This window comes from Zonotrichia leucophrys, chromosome 4A (assembly GCF_028769735.1).
Source record: "Zonotrichia leucophrys gambelii isolate GWCS_2022_RI chromosome 4A, RI_Zleu_2.0, whole genome shotgun sequence".
NCBI classification, from domain to species: Eukaryota; Metazoa; Chordata; class Aves; order Passeriformes; family Passerellidae; genus Zonotrichia; species Zonotrichia leucophrys.
In genome coordinates, this window is record NC_088174.1 from 6,862,659 (window position 1) to 6,881,679 (window position 19,021).

The window sequence follows — 19,021 nt, forward strand, 5'->3', positions numbered from 1 at the left end:
CCGAACGAAGGGAGCAGGACCGAGCTAAGCAGCCGCATCCCCACAGGGTGTGGGGTTTGGATTTTGACCCTTCCCTGGCAACAGTGCAGTGCCATTTGTGCATGTCCTTCTGTGGCTCAGCTCTCTGTGACTGGAACATGCAGCTCTGTGGTGGTCACTGTGGGGTTGCTGCTCAGATATTTGGAAGTGACATTTTTCAGATGAATGAACTCAAAACTTTCTCTACCACCACTCAAGATTCTTTGGTCAGCAGTGCTCTGGCACCTGTCTGTAGGTAGATGTAGGTCTGTTTCTTTAGCTAAATACATACTTTCTCCCTCCGTCCATACACAGTTTTGGTTTATATGGTTTAGATGAGCTTCGAATGTTTGTGTTACACATGTGTGATCCTATCTGGAATTTTCTATCCAATAAATTTCATTGTAGTGAGAATTGAAGTGAAATGCCTCCATCTAGCTAGGTTGTACCTTTGTAAGAGGTTTTGGTGCTCATGAGGTCACTCTGTAAACACAGAGATTGGATAGTCCTAACATCAGTGGAGGCAGAATGTCTTACCTTGTAATTGAATTTCCTCAAATAATAGCAGGCTCCTTTTCCCCTGTTTTATATTCACGTGTCCCCTAATAGAGAGATGACTAGGTTTGCTTACACTTCAGCCTGCCAAGTGGGTAGGCAGTGGATACTACATGTGTTTTGACAGGCAATATTCTGAAATGTTTGCTAGCATCACCTCCCCATGAATCCCAGGCTCTCTGTGCATTTTCTGTGTGGGCAGGAAGAGACTGAGGTCAAGCCTATAATTGTAGTTCTAGAATATTCTTTATTTCTGCCTTCAGTCAGAATGCCTGGCCCTCTTTTAATTATGTGATATATTCTCTGTTTAATCATTTTGCTATGAAGAGATTTGCCACAAAGCAACCTCCATGGCACAGGCTTAGGCCAAGGCATGCAGGATTTGGATTACATTATCTTATTTGAGTGGTTGTCATGCTACCTACAGAGACTGGTCTGTTTATAAGCTTCATTGTGACTAGCCCTGGGTTTGACCAGTGTGTAATAGCAGCTGGGAAGTGTACTTTACTGCAGTCAGGCCAATGTACATAACATTTCTGAGATTGCATGCTCTTCTGCTCTTTGCCTCCCTTGTCTCAAGAAAGAATTCTTTCTGAGCTTTTTAGTCAAGGAAAAACAACCAAGAAAAAGATGCAGCAGAATGCCAGAGAAAACGATTACTGCCTCTCTGGATATTTATTAAATTAAAAACAAAGATAAGCAAGAAAGAAGCGGTGTCTCCATAAAGCACACTCATTAGAAGGGCATCTACAAGCTCTGCCTAAGCCAGCACTTGTGCAGTTCCTTGGTTTTAGTGATTTTCCCCCTTCTCCAATGGGCACAAACCTCAGTGTGCTCCTGTCAGGCTTGCTGGGGCAGCAGCTCCCTGCACTGGGAAGGAGTGGGTGTGTGCTGCTCTTCTGCTGGGGCTTGGTAGCCATGGGCACCCAGGTTGTGTCTTTAAAGATAATTGGGACATGAGTGTACAAATGATGAATACACACTGAAAGAAAATGGATGGGTTTTGCTTAGATGGTCTGGTAGGCAGGTTTCCCTGGATTCACCTGATTTCTCAGTCCCTCATTTTAAAGTGGAATCAGTAGTGCTCTGGAGCTGTGACATTGCTAATCACAGCAAGAGCCTATGGCCAGTGCCACAAGAAGATGCTGTGGTGCTGTCCCTGCTCTCTGCTACACTGGCATTCATGCTGCAGGCCCATTCCAGATTTTTCTAGACCTGCCTCTTGTTTCTTTTGCCACTCTGCAGTCTTGAATAGGGCTGCATCTTGCCACCATGCACTCCCCTGCAGGGTTGGAGAGGAGGGTCCCCTTCCTGCCTGGGCTTTGCTGGTAGAACCACCCTGCTCTATTCATACAGCCTGGCAGGCTGACCACAGAGGAGCCAGTTGCCCTTTGATGCTTGGATGGTCACAATTTTCAAGAGTAAAACCTGTCCTCACTCTCATTCTGAGTCCTGCCTGTGGAGTTGTTTAAGTGTTCATCTGTGACCCAAGGGTGTGAGGTGGTGGGGCGGATTCCTTGAGCAATTGCCTCTCCACGCTCGGTGGAGCAGATGGGACCATTTTTAGCTCTCTTTCTTCTCTATGTACATGAATTTGTTTTCTAATCTTTTTCTTTTTTCCCTAGGAGATGACCCATTCCTGGCCTCCTCCTCTCACTGCTATTCACACTCCGGGCAAGGCTGAGCAGAGCAAGTTTTCTATCCCAAGCAAGGTACAAGTGGGCTGTTACCAGTGATCTGATTAGCATTCTGTTCTGTTCTGTTTTGTTGAGTGATCTTTGCTGGAGAGTTTATTTTTGTAATTGGTCCCACTTAAAAAAAATTCTGATACTATTTTTAGTTGGAAATTCCCAATCAGACTGTTGCTACTAGTAGAACTGCTTACTTAAAGCTGCAGAAGACCCAGTGGAAGCAAAGTGAACTTTTTATCTCTGTTGTTATGGGAGTCTTTCTATGTCAAGTAAAGTATATTTTGTTTGGTTTTCTTCCATTATTAATTGTGCAATGAAAAGGTTTGAAATGGACATTTTTTCTCATTTACTTATTGATTGCATGGTGAGGTTTTGGCTGCATAGTCAACTTATGGTGGCTGAAAGGCCACCATGTGAAGAGCGTGGTGGCATCTGTCTGTGTCACACCCCAGAGGGAGGCACAGAGTCTAGGCACAGCTCCCTAGAGAGTGCCTCTAGTTCATGTAATCCACACTGAGTTGTTAAATTGTATGCTCTGAAGATGCCCTTGGCCCACATTGCATTGTTGCCTTCTGGCTGTGATTCCAGTAGCACTGCTAGGAGATCAGACTTATACCTGGGACAGGTTCTGCCAGAGGTATCCTGTGCTGGGACTTGAAAACCTGAGCTGATGATGTTTGGGGAAGAAGAGAACTTCCCCAGGAAGGGAAATTTACACCATTCTGTCATGGAGCTACATAAAAGTTTCTTCCCAATGACAGGATCTTGAAAAATAGCTTATTAAACTGGTGCTGCTTAACAGTTTAGTTTAAGCAATCATATCCTGATTTAGAAGCTGGAATGTGATTTTGCTCTTACTGATTTCCCCTGTCTGAAATATAACCACCATACTTAGTTGGAAAGAAATTAAATTAGCAATATCTGTGGCTTCTTAAACAAAACCAAAGCCAGTGCCCAGAATGTCTTATTTTAATGGAATGTGACTACTACTGCCCTAGCACTGCCACTTTCACTGCACTTTCCTGCAGGACTCAAACCAGTTTCTGAAGGGCTCATCAGAAACAGAACACTAAATTAAGAGATGATATAAATTAAAAAAAAAAAAAAAAAAAAAACCAAAAAAAACCAAAAACAAAAACCCAGCTTCCAGCAGGTAAAAACCTGTATTGACACAGTTCACCTTAAAGGGTTCAACTGACACTATCTCCATTGGTAGCAGTATAAGCAGAGGTTCAGAGAAGCTAAGATTTTGGGTTTGCTTTTCTGTTTCTATCAATTTGGCTTTGAACTTTGAAGATCCACATCAAAGTTAATTTCTGGGCACATTAAATGTTGATCCTAAAATTCTTGACCATATCACTTCAATACAAAATATAAATTTGATTTTTTTTTTGAGCTAGCATTGCAGGAAATAGGCAAGCACATAAATGTTTTCATGTTTGCTAGTCTTACTTTAAAAAATACAACAGAAATGTCTCTGGAGAACATCACTTTAAATCAATTATGGCTAGCCAAATTATGCATCTAGGACATAATATGGCTAGGTTGTGCAGCCATATAAACCAGGCACTGTTAGAAGTTTTCAATTTAGCTATTAAAATAAAGGTATCCTCATGAGAAACATACATTTAAAAAGTGTGATAAAAGAGGTGGAGCTTATCAAAACAACTTATCCCTTTGACATTCAAATTTAAAGTGCCATGTTTACTCTTAGGGCATTATTTACTTCACAAGGGACTGACTGACAGCACAATATAATATAAGGGACTAATAATGCCCTAAGAGGAAGTGCAGTGAGGGCTTTAATGACTTTAACATCCTACAGAACTAACACTTCCAGCAAAGTAGTGCCTGGCTGTAGGATGAGGTTGTAAATAACACCTTAATTTCAACTGATCAAACTCAGCTTGGAAGGAAAGCTGATGACAATCACTGTGGACTACAGAGCCTAGAGAAAAACTAAGCCAGAAAACACTGTGACATTAAAGAAACAGCTTAGTTATTGTGAACCAACAAGAATCCTGGCATCAGCATGCTCAGTGTTGCAAGCCAGACTCTTTGCTGGTTGTAAGTTGTTGTACTTCCATTGATTTCATTGGATTTGGACCAGTTTCCATCAGGTGAAGATCTACTTCCCATGTCTTTATCAAATCCCGTGTGTCGCAGTCCAAATAAAAACAGTGACTACCAATAAAAGGTTACTGTAGTTCCAGGCAGTGAGATCAAACAGCAGAAAGGCAATGGCACTAAATTTAATGCATAGCTGCAATCATGCTGTGTTCTAAATTGTACATCCTGCATGGCTCCTGCACACATCCCTGGCCAAGCCTGGGGAAGGCTGGGGCTGCTGTGGGTGTAAATCTGTGAGGTGTCTCCATAAAGGGGGGTGCAGATTTACAGCAGCTGAGGACATGCTCCTGCCTGAGCTCTGAAGGGTCCCTCAGTGGTGCTCTGTCTCCACAGTTAATGCTTTTTTTAAACTAATGTCACTGGTGCTGCCTTAACAATGCTGAGATCCCTTCCCTGTGCCATCCCTTCCCTGTTGGTGTGGTGCCAGTGCCCTTAATCTAGCAAGCCAAGATATATCTTACCTTCTTCATCTTATTTAACTAATGCTGACATTTTGTGTGTTCTTCTTTGTAGGACTCCCAACATCTGACCTCAGGATACAATGTACAAAGTAGGTCTTTATCATCCTAGTCCTTACAGTCAGGGTTGGGTATTTTTTTTGTCTGCTTAACATCATTAAAACAAAGGCTAAAAAATTAATTTCTGTGGTGCTAAAGCAGATCAGTTCCATTTTTTATTACATGTTATGCATTGTGGCATGTTGTGAAACCAAGTATAATTAGATGGGCTGACAGCTTTGGGTGCATTTTAATTCTACAGTAATCTTTTGACATTTGAAAATGTGTTTCCTTTGTTTGCAGAGTGGAGTGATCCAGCAGGGAAAGTTGCAACTAAGTCAGTGCCACAAAAGTCGTAAGTATTATTATTTCCAGCTTTAAATCTCATTTTAAATTTATCATAAAGCATGAGCTTATTTCTCCAAAGGTAACTAAAACCTAGCTCTGCTCATAATCTTGTCCTGGTGTTCAGGTTTTCTCTGTAGTCCTTAAAAATTAGCCATAAACCAGTTTTATGTTTCCAGTGCTTATTACTGTTTCTTCTTTTTAAGCATTAGCTAACAGAGGTATGTGTGAAAGATGAGTTTATTAAGCAGAAATAATGCTGATTTTAGTTCTACAGCTTGCCAAAATTAAATCACTTTTATGCTTCTCTCATCAGATACTAAGCCTCTTACAATAGAAAATGCAACCCAATGAACAGATGATGCAGGAATTTTTACATTCATACAGTGAGAGTAAAACACATCATACAGAATGATTCTGCTAGCTGGTGTTGAAAAGCAGGTCTTGAGTTTCATACACTTTGAAACAGCTGAAAATCACAGATGATCTATAAATGTGACATTTGAAAATTGTGAAAGAGCTAATTCTCCATTGTGTTAAACCATTTTTCTTTGGTGCTTCTCTAGTGTAAGGCTGCAGTAGTGTAGCAGTGAGTGGAGAATGAATTGTTTTTCACTTTTATCCCAGGTTCTCTAATTTGAAAACAGGAGCTGAATAGCAACTTAGAACAGTAGGCTATTGTTTTATATTTATGAAAATGTATAGGTCTGATTTCAGTTCAGAGCTGCTGGGTTTTTTAGTGTTAAGTGTTCTACAGTACTGAATGCAGAACTGCACCAGCTTAAATGACAGTTGTGTAAATACAGTATGTTCATTTAAAATTACTTCAGAATTATTCTAGTGGTTGCCCTTAATCTACTAAAGACATAATTTTAAAAATCCCTATAGGGGAAGAAAAATCAATGTGGAAATATCTAGGCAAGTTTTAAAAATGAATTTAAATATACTGATTTTTAGTGCAAATTTGTGTATACAAAAGGGCTTTTTGGAGTTCAGTGATGTGTCTGTGGGTGTGTGGGGGTACAGGACTAGTGTAGATGTGGGTGCTGAATCTGTTGATGTACTTAGCAGGCTCTGAAGGTCCCGTTCTTTGCTCATAAACTCAAGTCATGGAAGTGCTCATTCAAATACAGTTGGTTGAGTAAACCTTTACAAAATTGTGGCTCAGCAAATGGTCAAATTTTAAAATTAATTAGGTTTTTTAAGATTAAATGAGAATTGGAGAGGAATGCTAATGATATTTAGATTAATTTGCATGAATAGCATTTATTTCTTAAACTTAGTAACAAATTAATTTTTGCCCTTTGCTGTTTGGCTTCCAGTAATGACTTGGTTTTTTGTGAAGACTCTAGCCAACTCTACCCACAGTTCTTGGTAACAGGATGGGCGCATTCATGTTTCAGAACATCAAAGGGATCCAAATCTACCATCAAGCACTTTCCATAATAAAAAAATAAAGGAAAAAATATTATTGCATCTTAAAATTATTTTTCGCTAAAAGCAAATGTATTTGGATTCCACTGTGAAAAATATTTTAGTGAGTGTACCATAAAATACAATATTTCAATAGTTTGTAACCAACAGTAATAGACTTGTCAATCATGGTTTATAGTTATAAGCCGAATTTCAAAAGAACAGTGCTTCAGAGCTCAGTGGTATATAGTGCATTTAATGGGACCAAAGCTCTCTATAGGAAGCCTGATATAAAACCCGAAGACACTGAGTACATTTTATGAACCAGTTGTTCTCTGTTCTGCTGCTTGATCTAAAGTTCCAGTACTATCAATCAGATTTCTGCTGCAATGAACTGCCTTCTTACGGTAGGTGATAGATTTTACACATGAGAGATCAGAGCTGCAATAAAGCTACTTTTATTTTTAGCTTCCAAATGAAGATCAGCTAACCCATTACTATCACTTTTTCTCTTTTACTGCAGAAAAATTGTTAAGGCAGCTTCTAAGAATTTCCACAGGGCTTTGGGAGGTTAGAAGGCAGTCCACTGTGAGGCTTGGAATTACAAGGCCAATGTGTTTCTTTAGATCTGTGTGTGCAGTTACCAGCACCTTCATGGGGAATTGCAGTACTTGAGCACATAATGAAATTAAAGCAGGAGTGGGACAGAAAGACGTAATGGTATCCAGGAGAGCTGGATAGTGCAGTCCACACAAACCCCGAGAGGTAGGCAGCTCCTGCAGTCATTGTGTATTTTAATGATAGAGTGTTTATCAGATTGCAGTTGTATAAAGGAGGATTTAGTCTCTCCAACACTGGTGGATTTTGGGGATATTGCAGTGTGTGAGTGAAATGACAATCCAGCTTATCCCCAGTAACATCTGCTGCTACGCTCTCAGCCACACACTATGGTCTCACTGACTTCAAAACTCTATCCCCCACCAATTACATAGTTTGTCAATAGGATCTGTTATCCATATTTCAGTTTGATCAAATCTGGCTGAATTTGACTCTGTTCATCTGTATGCTTTGTTAGAGTCCATTTAACCTAGATATGTTTCTAGCTGTAACCCAACTTTCATGTGCAATTTAAGTGAAACTTAAATTATCTTTTCCATTGGTCCTAGTGACAGTCCTGTAGATTCCACTGGCATTGTTAGAGATCCAAAGAGTTGGTAATAATGTGCTTGGATTCACCATATTGCTGAGTCCATGACTACTTGAGGGGTGAATGCAGCACAGAGATAATTTACCTTCATGATGCTGCATCTGCTCCAGCGGCCAAGCTGTCTGTATGTCATTGCAGGGTTCAGGTATAGGGACATTGGGGTCATAGAACATCAGACCAAAGGGACTGATGATTTTTGCAAGATAACCTATCAGGTGCACACTTCTGGGGGAAAAAGAACTGCAAGGTGGATTAATTTACCAGTGTGTTGCTGTTGTAGAGGGATGCAAGATGCATAGTATCTTGTCCAAGTAAAGCTTTCCGAAATACAAATTTCAGCCTTTTTTTTTTTTAATAATGTTTGTTACATCCACATGCTAAATAAACCAAATCACCAGTGCAGTGGGTAAAATAGAAGCTAGAATAGTTAGGATTTTTTTCTAAATTCTGCACCTATGCTCATGAGAACATGGACTTATAACTAACCTCAGCTCCTAAGTTACACTCAAAAATCTTGAAAGTGAAATTTTGGACACTGATGTCCATGCATGTGTGTGTACTGTGGTGAATTTTTACAGCTGAAATCAGGCTATGTAAAACTGCAGCACTTGGTTTCCCTTTTTGTAATTTCAAATTCACTGTAAATCTCCGCTGGGCATTGTGCGGTCAGTTTTCAGCCAGTCTGCTCTGATTAGTTTATTATGAAGCAGAGTAAGCAGGAACAGATAAGGTGCAACCAATTGCACTGCAAAGGATTTTCTGTCAGCTTCCATGAATTTGAGGGGACGGACTCAGCTCATGACTTGGGTTTCTGTTGTATAATTGCCATTGCAAGTATGTCATCCTCAAACATGCAGTCCTTTTGTTCTGTTTTGGTTGTTAGCATTTGGCCTTTGTCCAGTTGGAAACTACCCAAAACCTTTTTAATCAAGCACATCCTGTGTTTTGAAATCATACTGCAGAGTAGTCTTGGGTAGTTTCCATAAAAGCCTAGCTAAAAAGAAGAATGTAATCATAATGGTATTCTTCCCCTGTCATAAAATTACTTCCTATACTTACTGTATTAATACAGTATTAAAAGGCCCTTCTCATGGGCTCAGGGAACTACCGGAAACCATTAAAAACTTAGAGCAGCACATTTTTATAGATCAGACAAAACCAACTTGTTTTATCTTTATGGGGTTTTTGTTATCCATCATACTTAATGGTACACAACCTGTGTGCGGAGTAGAGAGCAGCAAAATACAGGGAGCTTAAAACTAAAGCAAGCAGCTGAAAATCTTTTTGTGATATTTCAGCAAGGATTTTCCTAAGTGTGTTCAGCACAGGTTTCAGTTGGACCAGGATTTCACTTCACAGTTCCAAAAAAATTCAAATAAATACCAGTACTTTCCTAATCCCAAATATTATCATAATACTTGATGGAAGCGTGTTTGAAAATGGAAATGTGCTTCTCGACATCTAAATACTTTTCATAAGTATCTAATAGCTTTTTGGAAGATCTCCTCTGTGTCAGGGACAGCCACCTGGGAACATAGAAAACAAAATTTGGCAGCATGTGCAAGCTATGAATTAAAGGTAATTCACGGTTTGAAATGAATCAGCATGAGGTCCTTATGGAGAGTAATCAGACATCAAGAGGATTTTACACCAAGTATTAGATATTGCAACAACAAGTAATGTTGTTATTCAGAACTATTCAGAACATTCAAATCAAGAAGCACTGATGAATTCTTAACCTGGAAAGAAATCAGTTAAAAAAAACAACAGCAAAAAAAGGGATTCATTCCATCTTTATGCATAATTTCCAAAAATGTACCAGGAACCAAAAATGCAAAATTCATCTCCAACTGGCATAGGAAGCAGATTTCATATTTATGTATCAACTCTCTATCAGTGTTGCAGCCACAATGCAGCCCAGGTGTAACACACAGGGGAAGCTGAAATGTTTCTATTACTAATTACAGTTTTTAGCTGACCATAACAAAGCTTGAGAGCACCAGTTGAGCGCTCCGTGGTGACAGCCAGCTTTTTGTCACAGCCTACCTTCACGTGGCCAGCCTGAATCATTGCACTGAGTGCTGCCTGGTTGTTAGAAGTGGGAAGTTCCAAAGATATTCCCTCTGGGTAAACTGGGAGAGTCATGACTACCAGGGCCTCTCACTGCCATGTACAAATTATGATAAGTGAAACAACAGTGGCATGTAATTGGAACTCCATTAATCTTTAGAGAGCTCCAGTGCACTATATTAAAAGGACAAATAGCAGATGAAAATAGAAGAGTCTCTTTTGAGAAATGTCACTCATCTTTCATATTTACTGTTTTGTTTTGTAAGCTAGAAGTTTTCTTTGAATCCTTTTGCCTTGTAAATTCTTGGGTTTGAAGCAATGATAATCAGTGCAGACTGTTGCTTTGTTCCTCACTGCTGCAGGCTTTGCCTTTTGAGCAACATATGAAGTAATTTGGAATGAAGTATACAAGTGTTTCCTATGGACAGTTGCCTATAGAAGCAAACTTGCAAAATATTTGAGCTGATGTGAAATACGTGAAAATGCAGTGTCATAATTAAAAGCCCTTCATCTTTGAAGATAAGCCCATAATTCAAAATAATTTCTAAATTAGGCTTTTAATTTGTTTTCATTATTCAGCTGGCTCACATACAGTTTAACCTCCCTATCAAAATTAAGTTATTTCCTAATACATTCTTTTCCATGATCTCTTTCTCCTGACATGTTTATAAATCAGTTTAAAAAATTGTGGGAACGGAACTAAATTAATTCTGTGATATTTTGCTGATCAATTTTTAATAATTTTTCTTGCCTATCAGAGGATTCTGCCTTTAAGGCTGCCTGAAATAAGCTAACCCACTGCATTCTTGCCAGCATTGCTGATTGTGACTCAAGTGAGCACTGAACCATTTGAATTTCCTCTGATACTGTATAACCCCCCATTAAAAATTCAACATTTATTTGCCCTAACTAACGAGTAGCAGTTGAAATACTTTGTTCTGAAGCAGGATGCACTCCTGTGTCAGTGCCAAGTGCATGCAGTCACTGAACTGCGACCACTGAAATGTCAGCATTAATAGAGAGAGGTAAACGACACGCAGTAACATGTTTGGATTCCTGATGTATTTCCCTGTCTGCTACATATCATTTCCCATTTTGGAAAGTGGTTAGACTGCAAATCTGCCACAGGTTTCCCTGTATTTAAAGAGCTTTTTCACAGGCAGCAGCATATGTTGTGCCTTTATGGCTTAAGGCCAGTCTCAAACTGACCTCCCAATTTACATTTCTGTGGGATGGAGTCACTTCCGAACTTCAGTGCAACTTCAAACATTCATTTTGAAAAACAAATGCACTCAGTAAATCTGAACATTTAAATCAGGGTAGAGCAGAGGAAGCCACCACACTCAGTCCCTCTCCCACCATTTGTTTTGTGACCTGCACTTGCTGATAAAAAACATAAAAATGAACTTCTTGCTTGGCTTTCTGGCTCCCATAATTTGGACCTCACTATGTTCCCTTTCTCTTAACGCTGACCTGTCAGTGAATTTCTGGCCCAGAGCCAAGCCATTTTTCTCTCTGTTTTTTTTTCTTCTTGATGCCCTTTGCTCCAATCCCTTTCATTCTTTCTGTCATGGCTTAGACTTTAGTAGCCTGAGACAGAGAAAATTGTCACCCAGATTCATCTGAACCAGGCTGCAGAATAGTCATAATCAGAAATGGGTGGTAAGTTTGAGAAAAGAATGGATTTTGCCAGGAAGCTTGGCATTCATGATACCAGAGTGGTCTTGAAACTCCCAATTTGTGTCCTAAATACTCTAGGTAAGATTAACAGCCACTTTTCCTAATATACCAACTTAATCCTTTGCATCTTTCCTCTGAATCCCTCTGACAACCCCAATAATCCACCACATTTTTCTCAGCTTCACAGTCTCTATCCAGAGGAACTTCTATTGCTACCATTATCCTTTGGGCAGAGGGCTCAGCAGGGCTCCAAAGCCTATCAATTTTCTGGCCAGAAGGCTTATTTTTTATGAAGTGAAGTTCTCACAACACCCCACGGGGCAAGGCCACGCTCACTGCATTGTGCTCTGCCTTGGATAGCCCTTGGAGCCACAGATTCAGAATGGTTGTACCTTACAAATACATCCTCCCAAACGATAAAAAAGGAAAATATTCCCCAATGCTGGGCTAATTATTGCTTTAAATTCCCAGAGGAGGAGTTGCTTCGCTCACTTGTGTCCATACATCTCAGAAAATTCGTTTTGAGACTTTCCTAATGCTGCAAATGCAGCTTTCTAAGAAAATGTAGCCCAGGAGGAGGAGGGAGATGTCTATAGCCTTACCTCAGTAGGTACAAAGCAATTGTTTAATTAATATCCATCTTGTGGAAACACAGGAGGAAGTGATTTAGCTTTAACAAAATTATCCCTTACTGGAAAGTTTGTTTATTCAAAATGCTTTACAAAAAGATCCTTACAGGTTTTGAAAGAAAGATGTTGATTCATGTAGCTGATATTGTCAGGGAAGATGTAAGTGCAGCTGTCAGGCTCATCTGAGCCTGCAGAAGCAGTAAATGCCTGCAGTAATGAGGGGATTGCTTTCACAGCTATTTACCTGTTAGACTCTACTAACTGTTTGCTTTTTGGATGTCCCTGCTTACTTAAATGCACACAACTGTGTTTTAAGGACGTAGATATGATTTTTTTGCAGAGAGAGGAATGTGAATCAGTGCTGCCCATATTTGATTTAGCATGAATTTCAATAGTTCCAGACAAATTCAGAAGCCCATACAAATCATAGAGCTTCAAGTCTGGCTGTGTGCTAGACTGGAATTTTTTGTTAGGTCAGACCTTTATCTCAGCTTCTTTTTGTGGCTCCTTATGGGGAGATTGAAGAGGAACTGAAACTGGTGACCTGTCTTGACCTTTAGTACTGGATTAAAATTCCAACTTGCTGCCATGGCAACGGGCCTTGAAAATTAGATCCTGACAGAAGCAGGGAGAAACTTAAAACTGCAACTGCTGCACTGAACTGAAGAAAGGTTGCTTACAAATGTCAGTGACAGGCTCTTAATTGAAATAATCTGCCTTTCCCTATAACAAAAAGAAAATAAAAAAAACAAGGAAGAGAGAAATGAAAGGCAAAACCCAAACAAACAAGCAAAACCCCCAAAAATTGTGACTTGATTTTTTTTTTTTTTAGGCAAAAATCTATTGCAATTCAGAGCTCATGCTGCTGAATAAAGCAGACTGTGACATTTGAAGTGGCAGCAAGTGAACCTGCATGGTGACAAGCGAGCCAGACATGCACTTGCAAAGGTCTGAACCCCCCAGACCAGACTGGCAGCAGGGGCCAGACAGTGGCCAGTGTTAAATCACAGGTTAACTTTCTATTTTCTTCTCCTTTAACCTGACACAAGGGATCAAAAGAGACATCACAGTGTCTCCTCTGACTCCAAGGATCCATGCAATTATCTGTTCTGTAGATGGAAAGGGATAAACATAAGCTAGATAGTGCTATTTCAGATCAAGTGTGATAAAAGTTACTCATTTTCCAATCTAATCAATGCAATAGTCAGAGGGAGATAATAGTGCAAGTCCTTCACTGCCTAAGGAGGTTAAGTTGTTTTTTTCCCCATGGAGAGCAGAATGCAGCAGTAGCCTGAAGGGAGAAGGTGCTGAGGGTCACCTAAAGGATTTCCTGCTCTTTTTCCCTTTATCTGGGAATACCCCTCACCCCAAAATCAAACAATCTTGTAGATCAGTTTGCAGCACAATCTCCTGTAAACCTGTGACTTTCCTCACTCTCCCCACGGTCCTGAGGATGCTCTGAGGGCCTTGCTCAGCTTCCCAAGGTCACAGAGGAGCAGAACAAGCCCCCTTCACACAGGGGAATGCAGCATCCTGTCAGCAGCTAGGCATGTCTTTCTGGTAGGGATTGCTGGCTTCTTGGGGGAGGGGAGGGGGAACAACCACAAAAAGCCATAAAAATGTAGGTGTTACATATCAGAAAAAGGATGTTTCTTAATGGACAAATGGAGTTGAATTGGATTAGCTGTTGTGTAGAGTTAGATAACTGCTGTGGAAGCAGAGTAGTATCATGTAGAGCTAGGTGCAAATTTAACAGCTATGGCTAAAATTGTGGAAGACATTGTTTTGCCAAAGCTTAGTGTCCAATTCCCAAGGCCATGTTCGGAGTCTTAATTCAAGCAGAAGGCATGGAAAAATACTACCTTTGGTTTTTTTAATACTGTACTGCCCAAGTACTGGATTTGTTAATGTTTGGTGTAGTTTAGAATTATAGGATCAGAGGAAATGTTGCAGATGTTTACAAATATAAAATTTTGCTTAATGGGGTTTGTATTGTTCCTTGCATGGTTTAGAGAAATGTTTATCACTAATAGTGTCCATTATCCAGGCAGATAAACATTAAGCAAGTGCAGGTTGCATTGAAATAGTACATTATATTGTCTTAACAAATAATGTAAGATTGTCTTAACAAAACCCCCCATTTCTGGAGTAGACACTTGATACACAGTGAAAAGCAAGTGAGTAGATGAGCAGTTTTCTTACAAAGGAAAATAAAAGCCACTTAACATTTCTCAGACTCTGAGTTATGTGCTTCAGACAGTTAAAAATAGAGGCCATTATTTGAAATTTGAAGTGTCGAATTAATTCCTAGAGTAAGTTAGTTACTTCAGAGGACTTGCTGTCAGAGATGAATTTGTCCCATTCAGCTCTACACTTGCCACAGTTATCATTTCCTGCAAAACACCACTAATTCTGCCTTAATTACTGTCAGACTGGACTATGGAGCCCTGGAGTATCTGGCAATAAACTTGTGTTTTGCTGGGAGGGCAGGTAAAGAACCATTTAAATTGGTTTTTGAAATAAGCATGAAACCTCTGAAGATGTACTGTGGTAGTGCAGACTGTATATCAAAATATATAAGCATCCAGTTGCAACAATGGCTTTGTAAACACATTACTGAGCAAACTATGAAAAGTAATCCACCAAGGGGCTGTTTCCTTAACTCATAAGCATGAAGTTAAGAGACTAGTGCCATAAAGTAGATGTGTGCTGTTAAAAAATACTTCCTTTTATGTGAGATTGTTTTGTGTTAAGCCAAATAGATGATTCCTTTTTTATTTTGAGATGCCTATCTTTTAATACTTCAAAATACTTGTGTTTAAGAGAAAAATCAGCTGTCCTCAGAAAATCTATGAATAATTAATTAATTTGTGAGCATGGGGCAAACCATGCTTGAGGGTAGGATGAAGGTGCCCTGGTGCACCTCAGGTGGGCAGAGTGCAGCATCCTGCCATGGCTTTTTGTGGAATTACAGAATTGTGAGGGGTGAGGAGAAAAGCCTTCAGCACTGTCATTCCTTTCAGCTGCCTGCAGGCATGGCCTGAGGGTGGTCAGAGCTCCCCTCCTGGGGCAGGCAGAGCTCCTCACTCTGGAGCCCAGTGGTGCCTTGGTGAGCTCCAGCTGCTCCAGGGCAGCAGGGCATCCCCGGCAGGAGCACAATGTCTCACAGATGTTTTGGAGGCCACCGTTCCTAACTGATCCTGGCACATCTGTCAGTCATGTGCACATCACTGCCCTCCCTGTCAGAGCCCTGAACCAGCTCAGAGCAGCCTGCTGTAAATAGCAAAGGCAGGAGGGAAGCTGTGCCACAGGAGCAGCTCTGAGCCCCCCCTGCCATCCTGCCTGGCTGGGAGCCCTCCCACCATCAGCAGCCAGGGATGGTGGCAGGAGGGAGCAGGAGAGCACAGCCAGGGCATGCTCTGAGCTGTGGGTGGATGAGCTTGTCTGCATTTAGCCATCATGTCTTTCAAAGCAAATAGCAATGCTCCTGGAGACAAGGGGAGTGTGCTCAGAGAGAGTGCAGGTCCTTTGCAGAGGGATTTTGTCCAGGAAATTTCAAAACTTGAGTGAGAAAGGGTGTTAAGGGAATTATATACAGTCTGGATATGGAATTAATCTGCTGTAGCCAAAACCTGGTAAGAGCCCATGTATTGCCAATTGCTGGATTTTCTTGCAGTTTGTGCAGCTATGCAAACACTGACCCAAAAATCCAATATCGCCTTCCTTCTCCAAAGGACAGAACTTTCTGTGCTCTTTTGCTTTAGCCAAAGTGTTAACCACTGTTCTCCTTATTTTTAATTGACTCTTGTTATTAAAAAAAATAAAAACACCCAAGGACTGATGTTGCTTGGATCTCTGGTAATACATGGTACACAACTCACACCGATTAATACCAGCAAGAGAGCATTCATCGATTTTGTTTGCTTATTCTAAGTCACTAGAAAAAGCACCTTTTTAGGAGATTAGAGAAAATTTATTTATAGAAAAACTTTATTATTCATTTAAAATACTCACAAGTATTTTATAGTTGAAATCTCAGGTGTGATTGGTTGAGGTGCTGTCCTTAGAAGTAATGGGAGACTGAGACTTTTCAGAAGAAAGTCCAGTATATTTGGTTATGAAGATTTTCAGGGCTCATTTATTAGTATGATGACACAGTGTTCCTGCACTGTTGTGTTTCTGGAGACTGGAAGTCTTAATAATCAGCTGCTGTTCTCTAGTAAGTTTTTTTAAAGTCCAGTCTGATAGGTAAAATTACTTCATGTGTAGCCTGCAGAACATGTACCATGCATTGTATTAAAAAAAGAATAAAGCAAACACAATGAATCTGTTAAATCATAATGTCTCCCAAACGTGAAAAATTTGCAGATTAAAGCTCATTGAATACACATTTAAATGATAAATGATAATGGCTTGGAAAGAGTCATTATGATCTATTTCATCAATAATCCACATTTTTTGCCTTGTAACTACACCAAGGATGAATATAATGAATACTGCCTGATGAAAAAAATATTTTGTTTATGAAAGGGAATCAGAGAAAAGAAATTCTCAAATTAACAATTTTAAATGGTTGTTACTGTTTGCTTGCATTGTTTATACATAACAGATTTATCCCATTATTAATATTAATAATTTACAGCCTCAGAGCTTGTACTCAGGAAAAAACCCTCATGTTTAGACTTAGTATCTGGATACTCAAACTGCAGTTGATTTCACTGGGTTTTGAGCAGCATAAGTAAGCAGAATGAAGCAGGGGTGCAGAATTAAACATTCAAGGTTTTCAAGTGCAGATTATTCAGTGAGTACCAAGCCCCATAAAGTTTCTGAGCAGAGGGCAGTAGATTTGTCACAGATTTGTCATGTTTCCCTTGCAGAAACACATTTTCTTTATTTACAGTGTGCTGGGACTTGCTGTGCCTGCCCAGGACAGCCCCCAGGGTACTGCAGCAGTTCCAGAGTGCATTCACTTCAGTCCAGATGGTGCCAATGTGTTCTGGCACTCTCAGCCATACACCTGTAGGAGACCCAGTGGGGTTTGGTCAAGAAAATCTCCAAATTGTGCTAAAACAAAATGTCCTGCTGGGGAAAAAGGAGGGGTGATGGTAGACAAGTGTGCTGTGTTGCCAGCTCCTGGTTGTAACCTCATGTGCAAGTGATCTCATGCCTGACCAAGGTAGCACTTCAGTGTCAAGGGCCTTTAGGATTGAGTTCCTGAAGGCTGTTTATAAAGCAAAACTCTGTTTGCTATGAGGGATGACAGATTGTTTCTTTGTGGTCTATTCCAACTGGAATCAGTGGTTAAATCTGAAATTTTTGAAATCAAGTTGGTATTTTCATATGTGACACCCAAGAGCTGAATCTGCTACAAGTATAAACTGTGGTGGGCTGAGTGTGTGCTGGATAAACTGGATGAATGGAGCAGGATCCCAGTACCCTTAGTCATAAATGTAATCTCAGAGAATTTACCAGTCATTCATCTGAAGGACATGAAGGTCCTTTTCAGGAGCCATGTTTATCAAGTGTTTCTGGGCTTTTTCTGTTTTCTGGTAACATACCATTGCAGATTAGCACCCTGGAGCTATTTAACAACAAAAGACTGTTGGAATGTCATCTGCAAAAAAAGACCAAGATCAAGTTCTAGGGCCTGCATAGTCCTCTTAAAAACATCCATAATTTAGGTAGTTCTCTTTTAAAAATTGCTTATTTTGCTCTTTGATGTTAGGTAGCAACTCCCACTCTTCCTCTTAGATATTTTCACCATTCAAGTGGCAATCTCAGGCAGTGGGTACCTGTATAAATGCATCATTAATCATGTCCTGTAGTGCCACAATATTCTGAATTACAGAGATGGAGAGCTTTTTAACTTTGACTACTTGCTTTGTGTAAATACTCCAGTAAAACATAAGCTTGCAATGAATTTTTGTTCTCTTCTCCTCCTGAAACCATATGCCAAATTATTCCTGAAGCCTGTGGCTGAGCCTCTGGCTGTGGTGATGTCCCAAAGCGCCTGTGAGGACGAGAGCCATGGGAAGAGCTGTGTGTCCCTGTGCATTAGAGCTTCCCAGGGCAGGGCTGCTCTGTCCCCATGGTGGCCCTGGGAGCAGGCCAGGTAAAACACCCTTTTAGCACCCCGGGACGTGCTGGGGACACAGCCTGACCGCCTCAGAGGTGTGAAGGTGAGCTGGCACAGAGAGGAACAACTCCTGCTCCTTCCTGGCCACCCGTGGGTGCTGCTCCCACAGCCCCTGCTTGGGTGACCTGTCATTCTGTGTGTGGCCAGCTCCAGCTCAGCCAGGCCCTGCAGCCCAGCCAGGCTGGGCTAATGACTCAAAACCCTCTCATTAAATACTCCTCTTGGCAGAGTTTGGTTCATAGAGGGTCCCAGGGAGGAAAGAGGTGGGGGGGCTTCAGTCTCGAGTGTTAAAATAACAGCTTTACTTTTAGGCCTTTTCCATAATAAGATTTTGTCAAATGACTGCCTTCTTTTTTAAATTTGAAAAGTTCAATCCTAAGTTCAGGGGTAGCCCTTGGGCACTGGGGTGGAAGATCCTTGTACATATTACAGAGTGATTATTGACAGAATTTAACTGTATTGACCCTGCTCTCCGAATTCCTAAGAAATTTTCTAAATATGCTCTTTAAAATCCCTACAAAACACTGCAGATTTTGGGTAATTCCAGAGCAGGACCTGAGATTATTGCTTTATTACCTTCTTTTCTACTATCCCTTTTGCCAGACTGACCAGTGCTCTGACATTTCTTTTCCAATATATTCCAAGCAGAA

At 40.5% G+C, this 19,021-nt stretch overlaps 1 protein-coding gene across 11 annotated transcripts in view; it reads left to right on the top strand.

The window, feature by feature from the left end:
- Positions 1-19,021, top strand: part of AFF2 (ALF transcription elongation factor 2) — a 357,228-nt gene that overhangs the window by 221,918 nt on the left and 116,289 nt on the right. For all 11 annotated transcript variants that reach the window (XM_064713250.1, XM_064713252.1, XM_064713251.1 and 8 more), the window contains 3 exons: positions 2,199-2,285; positions 4,908-4,944; positions 5,195-5,246. In XM_064713250.1, the coding sequence (XP_064569320.1) occupies positions 2,199-2,285; positions 4,908-4,944; positions 5,195-5,246 (176 nt within the window). The remainder of the gene's footprint in view (positions 1-2,198; positions 2,286-4,907; positions 4,945-5,194; positions 5,247-19,021) is intronic.